General features: G+C 45.5%; 1 protein-coding gene across 5 annotated transcripts; it reads right to left on the bottom strand.

The window, feature by feature from the left end:
• Window positions 1-3: 3 nt before the first annotated feature.
• On the bottom strand, window positions 4-24,562 carry aatka (apoptosis-associated tyrosine kinase a). 5 transcript variants are annotated; one of them, XM_062566170.1, is made up of 15 exons: window positions 24,297-24,562; window positions 23,922-24,035; window positions 14,500-14,633; window positions 11,118-11,259; window positions 8,425-8,504; window positions 7,915-8,033; window positions 7,680-7,767; window positions 7,450-7,583; window positions 6,914-6,998; window positions 6,694-6,815; window positions 6,304-6,453; window positions 2,292-5,667; window positions 2,025-2,193; window positions 1,715-1,918; window positions 4-1,316 (listed from the first exon to the last, which is right to left on the bottom strand). In XM_062566170.1, exons 2-15 carry the CDS (start codon window positions 24,001-24,003, stop codon window positions 1,288-1,290), a joined length of 4,914 nt encoding a protein of 1,637 aa, XP_062422154.1. In that variant the 5' UTR covers window positions 24,004-24,035; window positions 24,297-24,562; the 3' UTR covers window positions 4-1,287. The 5 variants fall into 5 exon arrangements, with proteins under 5 accessions (XP_062422154.1, XP_062422153.1, XP_037332820.2 ...); XM_062566169.1 differs by having other exon boundaries at window positions 24,293-24,562; XM_037476923.2 differs by having other exon boundaries at window positions 24,144-24,562.
• Window positions 24,563-25,707: the final 1,145 nt, after the last annotated feature.

The raw sequence follows: 25,707 nt of genomic DNA on the forward strand, positions 1-25,707 counted from the left end.
CACCAAGGGAAAAAAAGTATTTGGATTTATTTGTTTGGGACAGCACAATAGCAATGAGTGATGAGGAAATGGAAACATCAAGGATGTTACTACCGATGGACAGAGCAACCCACCTCACCGTCTCCAAAGGTGTCTGCCTCTTTAGCCAATAGGCCTCGTAATGTCCCTGCCAAATTTTAGACCATCATCCTGGATTGCATCTTTTTCAAATCGTACAAAAATACTAGCAACGTTTTCTCTTGCAGTAATTAAAAGGCAAGGTGAGAGGAAATTGAATTGGCACTTTGAGCTACAGCCGGATAGAGAAGGGAAGGGAGCCGACAAAACAGCAGTAGTAATTCAGGTCAAGCTACCTGCTACATGTTGATAAAACATTCATACATTGTGTGAGGTCTTTTTTTTTTTTTTTTTACACCTCCAAATCTGAGCAATCTGCAAAAGTCTAATAGAATACACCATGTATGACACTATGGACAATACGTAGATGCAGAACATAGGCATGGTTTACATTCAACATAAATGGCATATTTGCATGACACCGCTCAGTAGTGTTGAAACGCCTCTCTCTTTGGGGTCACGATTGCAGATGAAACGTCACATAGACAAAGTGACTATGCCACAAATAAAGTGAAACTGTAGCTGGCACTGAGGACAAAAATAAAGAAACTCACATGTTTAGATATTTTCATTCTAGGATTGGGGAGGGGCAACGGAGCCACAACTTGTACAATGAAAGACCCATTTTGGCTATACAAAGTGCTTCAGACAGATATGTTCTCTTTAGACACATACTGAAGGTTATCATTAACCAGAGTGAGTGTTGTTGATAATTAATTGTGTGACAACTTCATTTCCTTCATCCTATTCCCACAAACGTAGCATCGCAAATACACCATCGATATGATTTCAATTAAGGGACTAAATAAGTTCCAGCACATCTATCTCCAAACACCATCACCACCACCACCACCCACAGCTGTGAAAAAGTCTGGTTTTGCGTTTGGAAATCAACGATAGATTCTTATCCAACAATTCTCAGGCATTGTTATTTGTGTCCACTGGCTCGGTTCTCTCACTCAGATTAACCGCACCAGCAGCTGTCACTTTAAGCCTCGAAACAAAACAAGAAAAAAGTGCAATTAATTGAGGGTTTTCTCAACCGGTCACAAGGGCCGGATGCTCCAAATGTTGATAAAAAATAAAACTCTGTAAAACATTTAAATATATTATATGTTGCTTTATTGAGAAGGACCTGGAATCGTCCTCATCCAGTCATCGTGGGGGCGGTCAGTCTTTAGGGCTATCTCCTCTGTTACCTGTTGGAAATCATAGACATTATATACTATGACTAAAGATATACTTTAATATTATAATATGACATAAAATTATGACTTGATCCATGAAAAGAAATATTAGTAGTATGCCACAAAAATAATGTCAAAGATACTCGTTTTTGATTGTAAATTAGAATTCAAAGGATCATTTTTTTGACAAAATGAACTATTACTTTTTCTATGACGACATTCTATGCTATGGCAATTTATCTTGGCATTTTGAGGAAATGACACTCTTGACTACTTTTTTTTATGCAATTTCTGCACATATCATGAAGTGCATACATGTATGCTGCAAATATTACTATAATAAATGAGTGTAAACTTAAAAGAGGATTTCAACATTATACAACCGTCCCTAACTAACAGATAATACAGACCTGTTGCTGAGCCAACATGGTGGTCGGAGACATGTGTGATAGAGAATCGTGACACCATAAAACGGTTAAGTGCTACGGCTGCAGGTTTTGGAGCCTCAGGAAGGGTGGAGCAGGATGTGCAGGAGGGTGGCGCCTCTGGGACGGCGTCAGGTGAAGGCGGACGGGGCTCTAGCAAGAGTTCATCTTTCCATTCATAACCCCCATCTGAATGCACACAGACAAGTCGGAATTGCAGGGAGATTGTAAGACCCCCTACTGAACTACCGAACTAGGACAACTGTGCAGCATTTTGGGTCCTTGACAGACTCACCCGTCTCTGAGTTGTTCCCATCTTTTTCTTCAGGAGCACAGAGCGGTTCACAGGAACGAATTTCCAGTTCAGGGTCAGGCTGCAGCTGGTTGTCAGTGTTTTTTTCCTGTCCATTGGACTCTGTTCCAGCGGAGAAGGCGAAATCAGCCAGCTCTCCGGTGGGACTCTCCTTGAAGACATGAATGCACATACCCACAAAATGAAGTCGCCTTAAAACAAAACAATACACGTTAAACAACTTTGACCTATTAATGTGTCACACTGTACCTGGTCAAAAAGAAACACGGTGACATCATCAAAAAAGGACACCGCTTTTTTATTCCCCTCCAACTCATCACAGAAGGACTGGGTGAGCAATGTGGGCATCTTCAGGAGACTGCGCAGGTGTCTGGCCCTGCTGCTGTCGCTTATCACCACTGGCACTGGGGTCAAATCGTCCTCACTCTCCTCACTCTCTTCATCTTGGATGTTGTAAGTCCTCAACTCTTCATCGGACTCGCTGTCATCCGAATCGTCTTCATCCTCTGCCTCTTCCAGTGGCGCTCTCACATCACCTCCGCACAGCTCCAACAATGACGAGGAAGAGGACAGGTTGACAGGGCCACTGGAATCCACACATAAGCTGTCCTGTGAGTCACATTCCCCTGCGTCTATGTCCTCAAAGTCTTCCTCGTTTATTCTCACACCCTCATTTCTGTCCTTCGTCTCCTCAATGACGTGATTGAACTCGGGCGGCTCTTCCTCTGTGGATCCATCAGCACTATCAGTTTTGTTGGAAGCCTCTTCTCTGTAGTCAGACATGGTAGAGTCAGAATGCAAAGACTGAACAGGAGAATGATCTTCTGCTCTCCTGTTCCCCTGATCGTGGTTCCCTGAAGCCTCCTGGGCAGTGGAAGAAGCCCCAGACCCAATGGAGGAGTTAAGCTCTGAGTAAAGTTCCTCTCCTGAGTGCTCCGTGTCAAACCCAAGGTCATCGTTTGCAGGGCCAGGCTCTTTAGTCAGGCAGCCACCCATCTGTGGAGGAAATGGTGATAGCATGGACAAGCCAGGGGTTGGGAGGGGATGGTTGGAGTCACGGTCAGGATCTAAGTGATTCACCAAAAGAAAACTTTCACTAACATGTTTCTGGTTTAATTGCCTTTTCACCATATGGTCTACTTTGATAGACCTGAATTTATCTGCAGGGAAGTCACAGATACTTGGACCTGAAAGGAACCCACTGCCTTTCTCTTGAGGGCTCCTCTCATTTTCAGCATCATAGTCTGAGAAATAGGCTGAATCCCTGCATGCGTTCTTGTCATTCAGGCTCTTTATCTGTAGCTTGGACGTGCTTGACGAAGTGCAGACCCTTTGTCCCAAACCCACCTGGAGGACTAGTTCTGGCTCTCCACCCAGCCTAAGGCTCCTCTCGTCACCCGGAGGATCTCCAAGCTCTTTGAAGAAAAACTCTGGAGACTCATTATTTTCTGTGTCATAGCCGCTGTCCAGGGATTTGGGTAGGACCGGGTTGTTGAACGCATCGGGGCTGAAGGCCTGATTCGAAGGGCTTGCCATGGACGAGGACCGGTTAAGGGTGTCTACACAGTGAGGAGTTCCCTCTGGGTGCTTTAGTGGGCTAAGCTCTTCTTCGTCTATGTCAGCATAGTCCAGATTGAAGTCGGCAAAGATCCCTGACGCGATATCTGTGATGTCATCATCATCATCCTCACTAAAGTCACCAAGCTCTACCAAGCTAATGCTGGAATTTCTGATGCCAATCCCACCATCCAATATTCTGATGCTTTCTGGTGTGTCTGAAAGGTTCAGCCTTTTGTCTCCAATACCAATGGGGATTCCTGTTGTAAATCCCTCCCACAAGTTAACTTGCTGCTTGTCTGATAGGGCTCCCGTCTGACCAGTCTGAGCCTCCTTGAAAGAGGACGGAGACTTTATATAACTTGCCTCGGGTATCATTTTGGGCTCAGAGTACAGTCTTTCTCCCTGCTTTTGATATTGTCCGTCCAAATTTCCACCCTGCGCAGTTCTGACATTAATACTTGAGCTGGTAAGAGTAAACATACTTCTTAAATGTTCTGTGGTTGAATCATTTTCTGATTGAGTGGTAGCTTCCTCTTTTTCTTTGTGACATAAGTGCATGTATGAGCCTAATTTGCTGGGCTTGCTGGCGGCGTTACAACCAGAGTCTCCTCTTTCTGTCTCCGAGGTGTCACAAAACCTGGAGCCGTGGAAGGTTCTGGTGGTGGCCTTGGTTAAAGACCATAATTCGGTTGTGTTAGAGTGAGCAGCATATTGGAGTTGTAGATAGCCATCATGCCCGCTGCCTGTCTGCCGGCTGTCAAAACTCAGGCTATTATTGTTTGCTGAATGGTTTGAGGTCCAGTTAGTGGCCTCTCCTTCCGAGAAAAGGTCATCCTCAATGTCGTCGCCTCTCTGTTGGCCCACCAGCAGGCCGTCATCGGTCCCGACGTCAATGCTAATGTGGTTAACAATGGGTAAAGTTTTTCCCAGGGGACCCATCATATTATGGAAGCTTTCATTAACTGCGCTGCGGCCTGTGCCGGCTTCAAGGTAGGGATCACAGAACCCTAAACTTGGGCTGCTTACGGCTTGTGACAAACTACGCGGATTATCCAAACGCTCAACCGGATGGACAAGGTTTGATTTGGAAGCGGGCGATGCATCCAGTTCAGACGGACAGGATTGGCGGGCCTTGTGCGCTGATGACCGTTCACAGTAGATTGTGTTTTCTTGACTGGATGAGAAGCAGCTGTGCGAGTGGCCTAGCTTCACAGGGCTGGTGCTGGATGACTGCCTCAGCAGTGGCTCCATACTTAGTTGCACAGTGGGGCTTGAATCGGAGTCATAGGCAGTAGATTTGTTGTTGTCAATTGACCAGTAACCGCTGGGCTGTGCCATGGATTGACCATTTAGACTCTCAGAGGACAGTCGGCTGCAGCTGGCCTTTAACTCCGGGCTGCAGTCCACCTCACTGTCGTCCAGGTTAATGTTACAATCCATTGGTTCCTCTATGCGAATGTAATACTCACTGCTGACCGAGGGGCTGTGGGCACTCAACACTGGGACCACACCAGGGTGTTCCGGTTCAAAATAGGATGGGGATGTACCTGATGTCAGGCCGTCAGACTGGCAACCCCCTGAGGTGCTTCCTTTACTTGAATAATAGATATCCTGGTAATATGGGTTCCCCTGACCCAGTGCCCCGCTGGTGGAGGAGGAGCAGTAAGGCTGCTCGGCTCGGCCCTGCTCCCATTTGTACTCAAAGTTGAGACCATGGCTTGTCTCTGTGACGGTCAGCAAATCATCCCCCGTGTCGGAGTGTAAGCCGTCGGAGAAGTGCTCCAGGAGGGGGAAGGAGGACGAGGCAGAGGAGGCCAGCTCCACTGTCTGAATTTGGTCTGGACTGGGGATGTCGGCCGAGGCGGGCGTAGGGGTCAGGACCAGGGCCGTGGCTGTGTGGGAAGTGCTGCTGAACAGGTTGGGTCTCAAGGTGTTCCAACGTTGTTCAAAGTCTTCCTCAGCCTCACTCGAGCCTTTGGCACACAAGTATGTGACCAGAAGGTGGACTTCCTCGCTGCTAGGTCTCAGCTCTGGCTGCAGCCAGCAGAACTGCATCACCTCATACCTGGACAGACACCAGGGGCAAAAGAGACTACATGTTACACATGTAATGCTGGCTTAACCGTTTCTTAAACTGCACACCAGTCAGTTAGAACATCTTACACATATCTGTACTGTTTCACATAAGGAGAGAAATAGGCAAAAGTTTAAAAAAAAATCGATCCCGGTAATCCGATCAAGGCAATATTAAAGCTAGTTTTGACGTCAACACTTTCTAGCAACACATTGTACTTTGTCAAGACGTATAGAATGCACGCAGGAGGTGCAGTGCAGATGCTGACATGTTAAAAGGTCACTTTCCTCCTTGGAGCCTCCTGCGTGGAGAGTATTTCAACACTTTTGAGAAGAAATAAATTAGAAGAACATTTGGCCGGCTTCCCAGGTAAAGATGAATGAGGAGATTTTTCTCAGGTCGATGCCAAGGGGGATCGTAAAGAATAGGGTATCTATCGTCTGCCATCGCTTGCAAAAGAGAAATATTGCTATAGTGTTGCACGACTAAAAGCAAAACCAATTTACAAAACATGACACAAGGACTTGTTTAATAGATATTGTTCAGCAAGATATATAACAGTTAGCCTATACAAGAGTAAGTAGCATATTCCCCCCCCGAGTGTGTGGTTATGAAACTATGTCTCACCAGCGCTCAGCCAGAGGGAATTGGATCAGGGGTTTGGGAAGTTTGAGCTGCTGTTCCTTCACAGCGTATGTCAGCACCTGTCTGTCAGAGTAGTGTCTGTACGGCTGGTTTCCCAGCTCGAACAGCTCCCACACAGTCACCCCCAATGACCTGCAACAACCAACGAAAGAAATACGAAAATTATGGGAAAATGTAAGCTCAGCATCCAAAATGACTTTCTAGCAATGACATGCATTTATTCAAACAGAGAGCATTTCATTCAAATATATCTATACAGAAAAATAAATAAATCTTCGTCAAACGATTTCTATTTCATGAAAAAATGAAAGTGAAAAAAGTGAAAAAGGTTTGCTGGTGTTATCTCATCTTTTCACGCTTTGAATATCTCACCATATGTTGCTGGATTTTGTTTGATCAACAACCAGCAGGTTTCCATGGACTTCGTCTATGAGCTCAGGTGCAATCCAGCGCAGGGGCACCCACATCTGGTCTTGTGTTACATAGTAGTCATCCTGTAAAATGACAATGGCAAAAATACACATGTTGAAGTACTGATGCAAAAGTAAAAAGCACTCAGTGAAAATGACAATATAGAAAAAAACATTCTGACCTTGTATCGGCTCTGAGAAAGACCATAGTCTCCGATCTTAACTGACATTTCGGAAGTTAGCAGGCAGTTTCGCAAGGCCAAGTCACTGTCGAAAACAAAAGAAGCTGTAAAACTATAATTTGACTTTTTAGTCCTCTTTGGTTTTGTCTGCGAGCATCACAATGGTTTAAAGCTGGAACAAGTTGTTGATGAATAATTTCATCATCTCACAGCATCATGGTTATCCTACTAGCATCGAGTTCTGTGCCGTCGCAAGTGACTACAGAAAGTTACTTTGTTTAATCTCACCTCCTGCACACACAGTGGGCTCTTTCGACTGGTTGCTATGGGAACCACCACACAGCTGAGAGAGATCGATAGGGCTCGCCCCCCGCAACAAAATCACTGATGCTGGAGTTTTTGACAATTACTCAGGCAGCACCAGGATGTTGTTGCAGGGAAAGACCAGCAGGTGATGCACAGCGCATTAGGGTTCCTTTTCAGTTCATTAAGGCATTAAGATTCAAGTGAATGCAGGTAAATAGCGCTAAACTGACCTGTGTATGAAGTTGTATTTGTGGAGTTGCACAAGCCCTGAGGCAATGTCACAGGCCATTCGTTGAAGGATCAAAGGGTCGGGCATCTCTGAGTCAGCCACCTGACAGCTGCGCATATAGCTCTTCAGATCACCCTGGGAGGAGAAAGGAAATGAGGTTGGAAGCTGCTCTGACCATTTACTAATAGTCAAGAAGAAAATAACGAATTTCTTCATTATTGTGTGTCCCACCATGGGGCAAAACTCCATGACCAGCAGATAAGGAGTGACCTCTGAGCACTGTGCCAGGCACTGCAGGAGGGCCGAGTGCTGGAGGGTTCTGGTGGAGGAGACAGGATTTGAGAAGGTGAACAAAGACCGTACACATGGAAAGAAATCATTATTTGGAGTTGTTTCATTGTTACTTTGTGCTACCCATGACCTAATGGGCTGTGCTGAGGGATCACTGGTGTTTTAGGGAACTGACCGGTATGGCTGAGCCTCCTCGAGGAACTGCATCTGATCCTGGACACTGGCACTGGCTTTCAGCTCCTTTACAATCACCTGGGTGGTGCTGAGGCCAGCGTTGACCTCACCCAGCAGAACCTGGGGAGCATACAGAAGTACTTTACTACAGACTGTGATTCATGAGACTACATCACTACGGAGATGCAAAGTTGAAAAAATAAATAAATACAAATATTTGTTCATGAATGTAACTAGTGTAACATCAGAATATGCTGTAGACTAAATAGTGAGAAATTCACTGTGACTGTGAAAGTCAACTCCTCTCCTTAAGTGCCAACGATTAGCTGTGCTAGAATGAGATCATCCTCATCACATTATCATTGCATTCTTTACACAGTAGAAAGCACATTGGAGTAGTTAATAGTACAGGCACAGTAAAGAAGCATTTGAAAGCAAGTACAAATGAGCACAGACACAAAAACACTGTGTGATTTTGTGTGTTTTAGGAACAAAACAAATCATGTTTCACCTTGCCAAACCAGCCATGTCCAATTTCCTTTAGATAGAGTAGACTATGGCGCCCAAGGTCTGATGATTTCAGCAGTTGGACTGGAAAGTAACAATAAGAAAGACATAAGATTAGTTAGAAAGAATTAGACTAGAATTATTTGGAAAGAAGAAAACAAAGGTTTTCAATGAAAAGTCAAAAATTTCAAAAAAGTAGAAGATCACAGTGAAAATAACACTAGTTCTTCTCAGCCCAAAAAATACATCAATAACACAATGCATGAACTGAAGGAGTTGCAAATAAACCCAACTTTCCAGCTACGTTCAATAAGTACCTGCAAGAACAGGGGAACTTTAAGCCAGCGTGGCGATGGCCGAGCCCGGGAGCAGCGAGCCGCTCTGAGCGCCGCCACCAGGGATTGAGTCCCAGGCGGGAAGGAAGCACTGGTTCCCGAATGTGTGAGAACCGAGAGCCAGGGGCCCCCGGCCCCCCGACCTCAGGCGCGGTCCCGCTGTGCGCGTGTGCACAAGAGCTTCGGCAGGATTTAACCCTCGGAGCCCTCGCACAGCTGAACAAGCCTCTCCCAGGCCGCACCGAACTCATCCTCCAACTGGGGCGCACAAAAGCACACATACCGCACCGTCCTCGTCCACCGCTCTCCTGCTGTCGCGCAAACACCCAAATCCCGGATTCCCATATAGGCTACATTTTAAAAAGGGCGGAAAGCTGAGCAAGACGAGACGCTCAACGGCATGGAGCGAGTGGACCGATGTGCAGGCGGTGAAGGATCTCTGCTCCAGGTGCTGAGATTTTCATGCATTTTCGCGCCCCGACGTGACCGTCACGCATGTTGGTAGTGTGCCGACTGACGCGCCAGCTCTGGTCGCAGCTTCAAGACACCCGGGCGGTGACATAAGGCCCACATAATGCCCCACTGTCGCCCAGGACAGCAGCATTCCACAGACAAACAGGACACAAACACGGCTTTGTCGATTTGCAGAAAAGACCTCTGTCACAGACACTCACCACCCCTATCTTTAAGCCTCCTCCCCCCCCCCCCCCCTCTTAGGTCTTGGTGCATGCCACCACCCTTCCCCTGTCCCTCCTCATTCTGTCACAGGCAGCTCACTGTATTCCACCCATAATGCCAGTCCTCCACTGGCGCGTTCCATGGACGTCCAAGCCCGGCCATATGCCCACCCACTGCCCGGTCGGCCTAAATCAGGGTCATTGTTTGGCTCTTCTCCTGGTACCCAGTGGACCAAACACAGCCAACACTCATGTGCAGGCCAACACAAAGCCCCTTTTCTCCACTGGAACGCTGGGCAGATGTTGTCATGGTAATAACAGACCTACACGTCTAAAGCCCCCCCTTCCTCTCCGAGCCTCCACCCCTTGTCCCTGACAGAGGGAACTAAAAAAGTGGTACTATTACAAATGTGGAATGAGCGAGCATGAGCGTGCATTCCAGTCCCACTCTGTGGCATTTCCGGAGAAGACGGTGGGGTCCAGTGAGGCTGTGGGATCGGCGGGCGAACGGAATGGTACACACACACACACACACGCACACACACACACACGCACTCAACTGCTTCACACACTCACTCTGATGCATCGACTCTCTGTAGTGGGTTTGAATGAAAAGCAGGCCTGTCAGATCAATGGCAAACGTTGTACTGTGTGTTCATAGATGCATTAGTGATACAGAACACGGCATTCATGGTAAATGTATAAACTATACCACTAGTGTTTCTGCTCAATATGTAATCGTGAGGCGTTTCATTTAGTCTGTGTGTGTCAGTGCGGGGGAGGATACCATTTGACATGTGCATAATGGGATATGTATGGAGGAGCCTGCTTAGTCTTTGACATTTATTGTAGACAAATCTCGACAAATTTGTAATTTCCTTTAAAAAATATTGCAATGTGCTTCAAAAACTTTACTTTCCTATTAAAAAGTATGTCTTTATAAAGAAAAGGGGCAATGGCTAATATACTTTTGTATCTTGCATTGCCATCTATCCATTCCTCGCCCTGCAACACCTGGTCCAATCACACAGCGGTAGATATGGAGGATGGGGGGGAAGGCCAGGGATTGGCTGCGAGTCTGAGGCTTCCTTGCCCTATCAGTGCCGGAGCTCTCATCCTGGGATGTTTGAGGCGCGACATACCTCCATTCTGGCTGAGCAGAGTGCAGCGCAGACACCCAGTGAGTCATGCAGGGAGAGGCACTCGGGACATGGCTTACGCACAGAATCACACACACTGTACACACATGCACGTTTTCACAGACTGGTATGGATTCAGAATAAAACCCACAGTCTGTGACGCTGCTTATAGGAGGCTCTTGGATGTAGAAATTGAACACACCAACGTGATATGAACGTGTGTAGGAAGTGCTGCAGTCGGATTATGAAAAGATTCATTTGAATGTGGAGTTAGGGTTAGGGTTAGGGTGTTTATTTACAAATTTGCATAGAACCACACAAATAATGGTTTTGAGAGAGAGAGAGGGTAAGAAAGCAGCAACATAAAATGAAAACGGCCTTTGGAATAGAGCCAGAAAGTCGTGAAATAACTCATTTCTGCTGTGCTCCTGAGAGGTAAAAACCAAAACCAGAGAGCAAAACCAAAACTTTAAAGAAAGGTTGTGTAAAGTCCGAGCAGTACAACTTGGAGGTGTTGTGTAATGATGGCACTGTGTGGCGTCTTACTGGATCTGCCAGGCTGTTTGGAGACGGGCAGGGAGACCTCAGTGAGGGGAAGGATGTAGACCTCGGGGCCATTCTGGGAGGAAGGCGAGGCCAGAGCGGAGAGATCTGCCTGGTACTCCTCTCCCTCGGTGTTTTCAAACTCCTGGTGCAAAGAGACATGATGGAATTAGTCATCCACTCACAGCCATCCTACCACGGAGAGAGTGGGAGACAATGGCTCGACTGTGAGGGCATTCAGATGCATTGAGGCACGCCCACTGAGTTATATACATAAGTCATGTACGTTGTGGGGTGTATTGTGTGGGTCAGGACAAAGACGCTGTGGGGAGGAACACGCCAATGTGTGTGTGTGTGTGTGCATACACAAAGACTTTCTTTCTTCCTCATACACTCACAAAACAAGGGCCCTAACATAAAAAAAAAAAAATACTGAAACGGTTGTCAAAGATTAACTTTTAGAATAAAGTAACCAAACTGAAACAAAATCATTTCACATAGTTTCTAGTTCCCGTGATTGTTTGTATGGAGTAAAGAGTACATTTAGGAAATAAATTCCACCCCTGAGGACTTCTTGTTCTCGAAGGGGCGTTTTAGTTTGGTTCAGTGGAAACACCATTGTTTGTGATTGCTTGAAGCTTCACGATTCAAACCATGCATCTGCCCAGATTACATTACATTACATCAAGTTTTATTTTACCCCAAGTTCATGGTTTCCTTTATGAACTATAAACAAACTATTCTCTTTTAACTGCAGATTGATGTCCCCACTAGAATGGACGAGTATGAGACCGATAGTGTAAAACAGTGAGAATCCCTATTTCCATCCGTGTAATCGACACCGTATCCCACATCCTGTGTTCATCCGTCTGAACCCCACTGCACTTCTTTCGGCTGCCGCTCCTTGTTGACAGTCTACCGCAGTGTCCTTCCTCTCTAATTGTAGTAGTGCGTCCCTATAGAAACCCCTATGCATCAAAAGTGCTGACATACCAGGAAGGGGACATATTTCATACCGTGCAAATACCCGATAGAGAAAACGCTTTCATTGTCCCTCCTTTCGCTCATCCAAATGTAGCTTCAAAACCTGACTTCACTGCGCCAAGTGGCCATTAAATACTGCTGTCAACACATAAACAATCTTCCGACTGTGTATGCCAGAAATAACCTTTAGGTCAGCAAAAAAACAATCAAAAACCCGATTGAGTAATTGAGTCGAACCTGTGCAGCGGTTAAAAGGATTTCCTTTTATAAATCATGTTTCAGGTCATAGCAAAGTCTCTTGAATGAGAATCTTCCTTCTTTTCATGTTATCAGGTCCTTCAGCCAAAGAACCCCTTGAGGATGACTTGGATGTGTCCTTCCTCACAAAGCAATAACCCACAACAATTCAAGTCAATCTTGTTTAGGATTTCTAAGACTAAACCATATCGGGGCAAAACGGGTAACAATAGTGCTTTGCTCACAAGCACTGAGCGATTCAAATGACCATCTATCTGCTGGTTAATGAACCGTAAAAGGCCTATATCCCACCTGCAGCCTAGAAAGATCTAGAAAAGGAGAAAATTGTGAGGAGAAAACTGGAGGAAATAAAAAAAAGGAAAAGAGCAGGACAGAAGGTTCCAAGATTGACTAACATTAAATATTTGATCGGCTCATTGTGTGGGTCTGTGTCTGTTTACAGGTGTGCGTGTGTATGTACTATTGCATGTACAAGATGTGTGTCAAGAGAACCATCTGCCGCTCGCCTCACAGCGGAGTATGAAAGCGAGCACCTGGCTGTGAGTCAGCCTTGCATCGCTCCCGGGGGGGGGCCTTCAGTTTAGAAAGCACTTAATACACGGCCTGAAACGACGCGCTCCAGTAAGAGCACCGTGATGGAGTGCAATAATGGAGCTTTTTGGACAGCGCGTCCCACATGAATGCACACCTTACGAGTGAGCTGTTGAGAAATGTGCCAAAGAGAAGGGGACCATTATGTGTTATTTGCTGCCAGACTAAATGAGAAAGATGATGATTTAATAGTTTGTCTAAACTGACATTATGATGCACAATGTGCACAAATACAAGAGCAGTTTTTAACTAAAGTCACAATGCGTCGTGTAGTATATTAGCATACATTTTAGCACATTTTAAATTCAATTTGACAGATGATTTAACGTTTTTTTCTACTAACAGACCATTTCTTTTTTGTTGATAATAATCTTTTCATTCTCCACCGCACGTATTATTCATGGTATCAATGACCTGTGACCTACATCTCGTTAAAGCTGCATGGAGTTCAATGAATAGTATTAATCTACTCTTTTGAACTTTTCAACTTATGCATAAAACATGTGCCTGCTTACTTACTTACTAATTTAGAAATGGCTTAGCAAATATCCCATTATGCAAAAATAATGTTTAAAAACTACTGTAAATCACATAATAAAGTCGTAGTCAGCAATATACTGTATAGTCATGCGATGAATTAGCTGACACTATGGTGAATTCAAAATGAAAAATTACTTGTGTAAATGAAATAATGTCAAATCAGAGCTCTAATTGAATTCTCTCCACCTAAGACATTTTTTTGCACGATTAAAAAGTGTTTCGATTCCAGTGCCATAATAGGAGTTAATGAGGTAACTTGTGAAGCAGTCAGTACAGCAAGGGTCTCTCCCTCCTCTCCCGCTCTGCATGCCCCCCCTGCCCGTGCCAGTCTCGGTTAGGCCTCAGCCTCGCCGATGTTTGACACACCGTGGCTGAGTCATGCCGGCAGCTGAAGGCGAGACAGAGATTGGATAGCGGTACTTTCCTGGTCCGAGCCACTCGCACGGAGAGAGCCATCAGTCCGCAAGCGAAAGACACCGTCAACAAATGCAGGGCAAGGAGTTGTATCGATCATGATCCTGCCGTCTCCCGAGAATCCGATGTAACATCGAGCAATAGCACGGTACCAGGTGATTTTTTTCTGTACTTGTTAGGTCATTTGTAAATTGGCACTCACAGCGCACACTTGCTCTTGTTTTTTTCAGGAAAGTGTCACTGATTAAACTAATGACGGTTCTGATCTCCATTAGCAGTGAGTCAGCGCGCAGACCCCAAGGAACCTGAAGTCAAGGCGGCCGGGAAGGAATTCAGACATCGTTGATTTAATTAAACCTGCGCATTTCCTACTGTGACAAGTCAAGATGTCGTTGCGTAAAAGACCTAATGAGTAGTCGATTGACAGAAAACAATTCAAACGGGCACCAAATATAGGAGTGGATTATTCTGTGATTTGATGTTTGTTAGTGCTGGTATTACATTGATTCATTCCTGTGTATGTAAACCCCTAATTAGGATTTCCTCTAATCGAGTTGGTGCTCTCATTTCCTCCAGCAGGGGGCATCGGTGAGCTCACCTTGAAGCCGACGTCTCCTTTCTTGCAACACAGGCAGGCCAGCATGAGGAAGATAAAGGTGAAGAGTCCAGAAAAGGAGACAGCTACCACTGCCAGTGATGAAGGCCATGACAGCTCGCTCAGCGGAGCGCCATCTGCCACAGATAAACAGGATAAAGCCAGTGTTAACAGCGCTGCAGCTGTACAGAGATCTCACACATGAAATTCAAATAGCGAACGTGACAGAGGTGGTTGGTACACAAAGATCAAAGATTGTGGCTGTTTAATTTGAAGTTGGCGAAAGAAGCATGTGACTCGTAATCGGCATTCTCTTCTGCTGCTGGAATACGTGACTGAATAGAAATCGGGTTCCTGTAGCGTAATTGCTGTGGTTACAATGCAGTCTGAGTCATTGAGGCAAAGAGCTTCATTCCACCCACACACAACACAATGGCTTCTTCTGGATACTAATTTAATAAAGCAGTGGCACAGGAGGTGTGGTGGCTCATTCTGTCTCAGTGTAAACAACCACTAAATGAAAACTCTTACTGTGAATCTATAAGCTGCTTTTTGTTTTCTGAAAAGCTCGGGCAAAATCAAAAGACAACCCAGAATTCACTGAATTCACTTAAAACTGTTTTCCAGAGCAGTGCACAAAATGCTACGAAATCCCAGGACACAAAGATAATAAGTTATGTTTGTGTGCACAGGGGAAGCCAGCCACGGTTTACAAGAAGTGTTTTTTGTGGGTAAACACATGCTTATGATTTAACAGATCATTACATCTTTGTCATCCCAACAACAAATGGTAAAGGGACTGAATGGCGTATCGAACGGTTATCCTATAACGTAACTAAAACCACTGCCACCATTAGCAGTCAACTGGGAGCACCAGCACAGCTCCAATGTTGCCTCCTTAGGGCCCTTGTATTGTTCAAAAGTGCTGCCTAAGCATAAAAACTCACACAATTCCCTTCAATAACACCTGCAGAATTATAACCCAGACTTTCAAACATTGACAAAATGGCTGTTGACTCAGGTGACTGTGACATAATCAAGGTTATTTTCTCAAACTTCAGACAGCACAAACTTCAGAGAGACATTGCACAACTGCAGCGTTCTTTGCATTCCCAAAGTGAGGCTGACGCATATCATCAGGTATCATTTTTTTTAGTGGTCAAACATTCATGGCAAACTGCTTTCTCTTTTTATTGACATCAAATCCATTATTTCTTATTTTCCCCATGTGGTTCGGAGAAACCTCATCTATGCATGAGTACTTATTTAACGTTTTTTCTTCAGAACACTTTGTAAAAAACAGATTCAGAAATATTCCAAATCCCCAAATCCTTGTAACCACTAAACTTAACTATCCAACTTACATCAGGATTCCCTTTATTTCTCCAACCTTGTGAGGACCACCCAAGCATGTCACTCCTGTGCCCATTGAGTCCTCTAAGAGTTGTGTGTGCTTTTCCAGACTCAGAAGTACTGACCCATTTGGCTGTTGGGAACACGCTGTTCCAGACCTGACAGCTCCTGTGGCCCAAACAGTACTGCTCCAACCACAGCTTGACCCTGAGGTCACGGTCACAATGCCTACCCTTGCACGCACACACACAACACACACACACACACAAACATTGGTAGGACATGTAAACAGACACGCAGGTTCCTACTTGAAGCCTGGGTTATGACCAACACCACATGTGGGCTTGGGCACGGCCCCACCAACCCATCACCATGGTTACCTTGCAGACAAAAACATACTAGTTGATTGCCATTGACTTTGCACTAAACCTTGTCCCCGCTTTTCTTCCCCACCTCTGGAAGATATATTCCTGTAATATGCTCTGACAGCTTGTGATAGTGTCTGAAGGGGAAACAAAGGAGAAGCTAACCAAAGCACTGCCCTTCTTCTGGATCCCCCACACACCAACAACACAAAGCCTGTGTGTGGTGACAGGACATTGTGTGCAGGCTGATTGGGGGAAAAAGGAATGGACATTCACACTTAAGAATCAAAACCAAATATCATTAAAATACTTCTTCTCTACTATACAGCTAAATTTCAAACAACATTCAGCACTTTAGATACAACTATTGAGGCCTTAGATGTATCTGCAAAAGCATTTCAAGCAGTATGCTGCACACGAGTAACCTTCAGGGCAGTGATGAACCTTTGGATGGGTGGATGTGGCGAAAGAGGTTTGAGTAGAGAGAAAGCACACAGATGGCGCCGGAAGCATTGAGGACACGTGGTGATTAAGAAGGAGTGGTGACTGACGACGTAAGCCACACGTACGCGTGTTAGGTCGGCTGTCGGGATGTCAAAGCCAACACATACTGTAGTCACTGTGAGATTAGAACAGAAACAGATCCATTGATCAAGTTCCTGTGACTCCATTTAGAAAATGTCTTTTCAACCCTCACATGGGTATTAAATATCAACACAAACAGCTGAGACAAGGTGTTGTGCCTGTAATCTGACTTCAGGCCACTGCTACGTTGAATACAACAAGAAGGCCTGTTCACGTGCGTACATGGCTGAGAGAAGTCTTCATGGCAGAAGATGGTTCCGTAGTTTGACAATGGAGGAACAGATGGAAAACCAAATAAAAACCCAATAATCCTTATTATTTTATCACTGTGATTTGGCAGCTGGCTCTTAAACAAAGTATGTTTTGCATGTAGTTTAACCACGATAAACATTTCAGGAGCACGGACAGTATGAAGCACTTATATCTGGTCTCAAAGTGGCTTTGTTCAGCTGTGTTCAGGACCAGAGGAATATGAGCCAATGTCCCGGACCACCTCCCAAATTTAGGCCAACGATGAGAAGGACAGAGAAGAAGAGAGGTGTATGTGTAAGGAAGATGATTTAATGAAATAGGAGAGCATTGCTTTTTATTTTTCAATATGGCAAAATGTGTTGTTTTTTTTAGACTAAAGACTAAATGCAATTTTTGGAACATGTTCTAGCTGTTTCCCACTTTGCTCCCCCTGTTTGTGCTGTCAGATTGCGGCAACACAATGGAATGCTCTGCCAAGTAGACGGATGCACATCTCAAGTCGCCAGCTGCAGAAGAGATTAGCGCGCCCTTCACAGCGCAAGAGCTGAAAATGTTTCCAAACATTCGTTTAAACAACAAATGGCGTCTCCTGCTGAAATACCACACACACACCAACAGAAAGTGGTACAGTGAGAAAGAAATAAAATAGTAAAATGTCATTGAGTGTCAAGTCGAGGGAGAGGGATAGAAAGAGAGCGTACGTAATGAAGTTAGGGTTACGTGTTGATCGTCAGCCATTTTAAAAGGTCATCAACAGGATCAGGTTGCATATTTGATTTGTTACAGTCAAAAACTGAGGATTTCCAAGTAATTATTACAACTGTAAAGGTATGATTAAGCGTTGATACTGGTAATGGGTATCGGCCAATACTCAAATGTAAGACCTTTTACTTGGTCTAATAAAAGTGGCAACAATGCATCCGTAGTTTATGCATGTATGTACGAGATGATAATGTAGCATGTTAAGCACAGTCACTAAGCTTTTCATGGTAGATCATAAATAAAGCATGCACCAGCGGACTAGGGCTTTCTGTTGCTGCAAAGCCGAAGCGGGCGGCTGATGCAACTGAGTGTAAAGTCTGCAGATGCTGGGATATGTACCACCTAGTGTACACGATAGTGCTCATCGTGTATTTAAATAATCTGTTTCGAATGAACACGTGTAGGAGAGCTAGAGTGGACGAACCAAGCAACGAAGGCTGCGGGGAGGGAGGAAGGAGGGAGTCATATAAAAAAGGCCTCCCCCAGGGCCCGGCCATGTGTTTCAAATGAACATACAGGCGTAAGAATATGAACCCACACAGAAAACTCAGTCAAGGTGCTTAACTGGGCCGCCTAGCGCAACTTTGGAGTTTCCGTGGTAACTGTGAGCAACGGGTTTGCTGTTTCTGCTGCTGATAGCAACGAGCCAGAGTCCATAAAGAGGAGCTTGAACATACCACGGATAATATTGTATGCTTTGACACAGAAGTGCAGAACAGAAGTGAACCTCTCTGAGGGTTATAGTATATAGTTTAAGTACAGTTGCTATGCATTCATGAATGTTTTTTGACCATGAAACTAAGTACTGACAGTGGTGCAGGGTGGGCAGTGACCCAAACTACACACCACTGCAATCAAATCGCCTTGAAAAGGAGTGAGGGGGAGACAAAGAATGGGGGAAAGTAGAGGGGGAGATATACAGCTCCGACTGAGGTTGGTATTCAGTAGATGGATACAAATAGATGTATATGTTATGCAGCTATTGTGTTATGTAAAAGTCTCAATTTGATTTGTTTGCAGTGGCCACAGACCAAGCTTTGTACCTGTTATGGAAACATGACCAAAACGTACACTACAAAAAGACTGTGGGAAGTTTTAGTACGTAAAGGTATGCAGCACGAGGGGAGCTGATGCCCTTATTTACCCATTTATTGCTCTTCAACCTCCCCTCAATGCTTCCAAATCGATAAATATAACGCACAGAAAGAGAGGGGACGCATCCGGACATCTCGCTGAGCGTGCGTTATATCCGGACAGGGGCTGCAGGGGCAAACAGGCCCCATCTGCCCCGCACCACGGGGCGTCCAACAAAAACACCAGCAAAACCAACGTAGGCGGAAGGGTGGGGAAGTGCACGGATACAGCAGGAGGAGAGGAGACAGGAGAGAGTGGTGACCTTTAGGTTTAGATTTACAGGTCGTCAGAGGGCGGCAGGAGCACAGCCGAAGCATTTACAAACAGTACGTAAAAACCAGCAGACACACACATGCTGAATCCCTCAGTGATGATATTTGACTGGAAGCAGCTGGATGAGAGCTTAGAATAATAAAAAAACAAGGAAAACCATTGACTTACTGCTGAATAAGAGATCCTGTACATAAGCTAAGCTACACCACCGCTCTTGTGCATGCGTAATTACAATGCATGAGGACAATCGTTAAGGATCAATTGTTCGCTCATCTTTGGGGTCTCGATGTGACTTGAGCACCTTTTTTTAAAGACGTTCTACATGCATCAGCGTCTGGGGATGCACACTGTCTACAGTTAGTGCCCTTTTTGCTCTACTGGAAGAGCTAATGGGGCCTCGTGGGAGGTGAGCCACGCCGGCACCCAAGCCTCTCTTGCAGGATTTGGCGAAATGAATTGGGTCAGTGAGAGGCAAAGAAGATGCTTGCGAGAAAGGAGATGACGGATCGCTAAAGCAGAGTTGTTAAATGGGTGAAAAGTGCATCGCAAGAAGCCTTGGACTGTGATGAGGGATGGCTGGACATCCAGAGGAGGGGAGGAGGAAGCACACGTGTCGACACATATGTCTCCAGCAAAAAGGGAACAGCATGACACGCTGGATGCCAGAGTCCTCCGTCCTCCATCCATTTACTTCCTATCCGGTGTTCTCTAGTCAACCTCTTTGCAGATGGCAGAGGGATGCGCTGGCCCTGCAGGGAGCCATGATGACTGCCATTAAGTGGGAATGAGAGCGCAGGAGAACCGACGCGGATCAGCATTACAGGCCTGTCCTGTCCGTCCCCCTGGCACACCGCTGGAGAGAAGGGGGGGGGGAGGGGTCTGAATATCATCTCTGTCTCTGATGGACACACAGATTGACTTACTACACGACATTGTAATATGTAACATCAATAATTCATTTTTGAGACACAATAGATGGATGTCATGGATCATTTTGCAGAGGGGGGTGTTGGGTCAAAATGTCTGAAGCTGGTTGATTATTTTGCAGCACAAAAGGAATCAAAGAGAAAATAGGACAAAAGCTGCTTAGGCTGGAAAACACATTGCTCGATGAAGGAGGGGAACTTGACTGAAAATGGAAGAATACTCTTTTCACCAATGAGGAAATACAGTTTACAGGAAATAGAAGAGGAGGACCAGCTCTGATGATGCCGGAGATGGCTGTAGTATCTCTTTTTAAATAGTCCTCACAATTAATTTAACACTGAAAGACAAATGCCACATCTTTAAAATACCAGATTTACAACTTGAAATAGACATTCATGAATCATCAGAGGGTTTACTTCCATACGCCGGCTAAGACAAAAAAAGTCCTAATGAGGGACTTGTAAATACTGTATCTGTCCACAGTTTTAAATGATTTTTAACAAACGCCTGTCTTAACCACAGATACATATTTCTACATTTGTCATAGAGAAAAACTAACCAAAGCTGGAATGTAAATTATGCACAGTTCTTGGAGGCCAATGAGTTAAATCACTGGCTATCAATGGTAAAAGAAAGTCAAACTTGTGATCAATATTGACTTATTGGAAACCCCAAGTACCTAAAGACCTTGTAGCCACAAGCAATCCAACCTGTACGTAGTGTCATCTGTGAGTAGTGCATCTGCACATGGACGTGACCCAGCTCTGCACACTCCGTCAAGGAGACATTGTACACCGTGTGTGTTTTGCCTTTGGCTGTTAAACACAAATTAGGTGAATGTGAAAACCATGAGCAGACTTAAGGATAAGCCCTCGGGAATGACATTTCAGCCCCAAATCTCATCATGCACACAAAAGGCACTGTGTGTATATATTTGTGTGGGGATGTGTGAGCCTCTGCCTGTGTGAAGGAAAACAAACATACCTGAGCAAAACTGGTTTGCGTGAGAAATGCTGGCTGACATGCCCTCCTTTTTCCTCCCAGAGTCTTCCGTCTTAGTGTTGCTATTGTTAAGCACACGCTCCCACCGTGACACACATGCACCAAACAAAAAGGTCTCCAAACGTTTTATTATTATCAGTATACTTAGGGCCGAATTAAATACTGCATGAAACCCATTAAGCATCCAATTTGCACACACAGACACACACACACACAGCCTTAAACAAGTATGACACTAAGTAAACCAACAACCCCCCTCAACATGACACAGAGAGAAACATCCTGTAGACGGTGCCCCGTAACTGCTTATATCCACTTCATTCTGTTTTTAGTTTCCCCAGAGCCGTAGTTATGTAACGCAAGTGCTTGAATACACACGCAGGGATGAATAATCAAATATTCAGCCGTGGCTGCCTTGTACTGACCCAGTCAGTGGGAGGGGCTCCGAGTGCAAGTCGATACGCCATTTTTAGCATCTCTCCTCTCTCTCGTACCACCTTAGCTTTAGCCCGCAAACGTGTTACCACGTGTGTCGGTGAGCACGTGCACAGCTTTCCCGCACGTGGAATGTGCCTTGGGCATCGTGACACCAGACATTATGCTTCAAGCGCGTTAGTGACACCACGACACCGTCGGTGATGTGGTGTCCCTGGCCACCACTGCCACCTCCAGGCCCCAGAGGAGACTGCTGATAGACAATCCCTAACAGTTGATGCATTCTCAGGTCATAGGCGTATCGGTGCTGCCTTGCGGGTCAGTTTGCATGTCAATCCTGGCCACCAAGCTACCACACGCACACTCTTGTCTTCTCCTGATGGCAGCGCTCTCCGAGGTGCTGAAGCAGTAGTACCACTGCTGCTACACCTGCCCCACAAAAAACAAGTCCCAGCATGTTGGGCCCGATCCAGTCAGGAGGTCTTGATGGTTTGCATAACGCCATGTGAAGATCACTATGTTTTTACTGGGCCGAGGAACGAAGTGCAGCTAGAGCGATGCTACAGTTAGAATGCTGGATTTTTCAGCCAACACATTTAGGTGGACGAGCAGATTGAGCGCCGTGTGTCCCTCGTCTTTCAGGGACTCCAGCGTTTCCCCCGCCTCACACGCCTCCTCCATCGCCTAGGCAACATTGATTCTCACTGCAATTACTAGGAAGGGACAGGACCGTTAGTGAGGTGGCGCTCTAATGAGAAGTGTGGAACATTATGACAGGAGGGTGGTGGGCCAGACTACATACAAGCTACATGTACATGCCCACTCATGCACCAGCCTCCTCTTAAAACTAACCGATCCCAATGCATGGGCTGATTCCACCTGCACGTCTCACTGAGGACATTCATTCAGCTTCTGAAGAGACACGATACGTGTGTTTAACTGCACATCTCCTCCAGGAAGAAAACAGCGAGACAATTCAATTTGAAGGTGCCCCCGAAGAGCCACAGTTAGCATGCGTGTTACCAGTAACTCCGCTGGGAACCATTTATCTGGTTTCAAATTAAAAGCCTGCACTTCACTGGTGGGTTAGTATCATATTTCACTTCACTGCACAGGACCGGGGACAGCCTGCTCAGCACCCACTACGCATTCCACAGCCAGCAGTGCTTCTGTCATGGTTTTTCAAATACCTAAACACAAAACCAATCGCTGTTTCTCCTTGCAGAGCAGAGTATTATTGAGACCAGGTCAGTTGTTTTTTAAGAACAAATCCTTCATTCTCCACTTCCTCCATCAGATCAATGTATACCTATATCAGGGCTGTGGTGACGACTTATTGATCTGCTTCCTTGTTGTCTTGGACCCAAAAACGCTTGAAAACCTTTTCTCTTATTACTTGTCTTGCTATGGAGCTTTACAAAATGTAACGTCATGCTCGTTGTTAGTCTTATTTGTTTCCATTACGTCTTGCACAGAAACTTCCTAAATGCACTTTAAATAGAAGCTCCTTTTTGTGTCACAATCAGGGGGGAAGGGGGGGGGGAGCAGGAGAGATGCAAATAATGAGAACTTGAGTCATGAGAAGATAGATATGGGCATAGTTGGATAAAGAGGGATCCTTGTGAGTGCGCGGTTGGGGAAGGGAGGACAGATAAGAGCATGGAACTTGAGAGCTCTCGGACTCACCCTCATTTGTATGCCTGGCACACTGCGCTCAGTTCAGGGACTTTGTCAGTCCTGTTTACACCGGGACACAGCTATTTAATCTGCTCTAATTCACCTCCTCACGCAGGACAGCCATGACTTCCTGCTCGGTGGTCCCACAGCACTGCGACAGCAGCAGCTGGGTCCTCCTTCCCCATCACCCTGGCATGCCGGAGGACGATTTAACGCTGCATCCACACGGGCACCAAAGAACCGCAACCTCGAGCAGGACGGCCACACACCTGCATTAGCAGGTCACCGCTGTAACGTTGTACACGGTGGCCATGCAGCACACACTCTGCTGCATGGACGTATTGTTTAGGACCGGGCAGAATGTACGCAGACAACCTTATTAAACCCTCGTGTAACCAAGTTGTAAAGGAATCATTGAATGTAAATATTAATGGTGTTGAGGCTCAATGTAAGGATGATGATGATGTTATGGCAATGATGCAGCTGCTTGTGACTAAAATACTATATATAGCACTAAGACAGTGTGTGTGTGGCCTTGCAATAAACACCAGATTCTGAGATCATTCAGCTTGATCATGAAGAGGCACAGATCACCAGGAGAAGTCTGCAGCAAATGGATAAACACCCTCATTTAAGGCCAATTATTAGATTGACTCTTACCTGTATCAAAGTGGGAGCTGAAGGCAAAACTGGGATTGAAAAATGCCGAAGACATGACAATCACATGTAGGGCAAAGACCATCCTCCTCGATGCGTTGCAGAAGCAGCAAACGTCTAAGCACACACACACAAAAAGGTCAATAATAAATTCCTGTCTCTGCTTCAGAGATTCGAGTGACCTGTAGTAGCAGCGGTGATGCGCAGCATTTTATTCTATCGCACCTCACAGAGAGCACCCTAAAAATCCCGCTCCGGCTTCAAGCTTGAAGAGATTTGCAGACAGATGTTGGCATTCATTTCACATCTGTTTGCTTGACAACATCCTACCGTCTCATTTGTCTGTTATCATGCACGAGGTAAGAGTAGCCTACCTACTCGGTCACTCGTTAATCACACCAATTCTTCACAATGCAAAATCTTAACGGCTCCATAAATTTGACGATTTCCAATTAGTGTTCCTTCCAGAATAAAGCTCTGGTTGTCCCTTGTCCCGCGCTACATGTCAAATGCCATTTTTAGGGGGGAGAAGCTTGTCCCTTTATAAAAAAGATGCCTCGGTCAGCGATGCGCATTTGGGATTCAGCTTCGGTCCAGAAAGAATGAACGACATCTTGCACCAGTGTCAAGCAACACAGAGTGAACGAGCATTTAATCTGTCACAGCCTTCAAAATAAAACTGAATTTACGTACAAGTAGGCTGTTTGGCTTTTATTTTGAAGAAAAAAAGTATCTAGAGCCACTGCCTTTTCTGTCCAAATGATGCATCGCTGCATTTCTAGAGGAATCCTGATAGAGAGCGTGCGCGCGTGCCTGTTGTGTGTTTACTGTGCATTGCTTGTGCTTTAATATAAATCGGGGGCACTGGGACGGCATTATATCCCCCATCATAACATCCAAACCGGTTAGTTGGATGAAACATTCCCGGTGTCAACTGCGTTAAAGAAGTAGATGGTGGTCAGGTGACTAGCAGGGAGACAGGTAAGGAAGGGCGGCCTGCGCAGGCGTCACGTAAAAAAATAGGCAGTTTACTGCGACGTTAATTGCTGATTTTACTGTGGCCCTGTCACGGTTTGGGTTCATGTCTTGTTTTATTCTGTAGATTCATGTCTCTTGTGTCCCTGGGTTAACTTCACTTCCTGCCTTGTCCTGTCTTCCCCTGTGATTGTCTGCCGTGTCGATGATTGTTTCCACCTGTGTCCAATCACCTGCACCTCCCCTGTGTATTTAAGCCCTCTGAGTATCTTGTCGCGTCATTGCATGTTGCCCGTGTTGCGTTGTGTCCCCATGCCATGTAGTTATTGTAGCTGCTGTCATTCCAGGTCCAGGTCCAGGTCCAGGTCCAGGTCCAGGTCCAGGTCCAGGTCCAGGTCCCTGTCTTGTCTTTGTTGTTTTTCCCCTTCTCGCCTTGAACTTTTGGATTTTGAGTTTACATTTTTTACAATTAAGTCCCTCCTCGCCCTCGTACCCCCAAGTTTTGACAGGTCCAATGTTATGTATCCCCCTCAATCATGCTGATTCTGTTTCTTGTTGCCCTGATTAAATTGACTTCAGCAACTCGGAGATTAGATATTGGAGAATATATGTATGCATTCTTTAAATATTAATAATTATTGTTTTTAAATATTGTGATCACACAAATACAATCAAATTAAGGATTACATCTGCTGCATAACATCAGAACCATTTGAATTGCTCCTCATCCTCCCTCCGGAGGTAATGTGTTGTTACTGCTGTTTGACAGTAGAGAGCAGCACTGGATCGCTGTTGGAAAGGGAACCGTTACTGA

Source organism: Pungitius pungitius, chromosome 12 (genome assembly GCF_949316345.1).
Source record: "Pungitius pungitius chromosome 12, fPunPun2.1, whole genome shotgun sequence".
Lineage (NCBI taxonomy): Eukaryota > Metazoa > Chordata > Actinopteri > Perciformes > Gasterosteidae > Pungitius > Pungitius pungitius.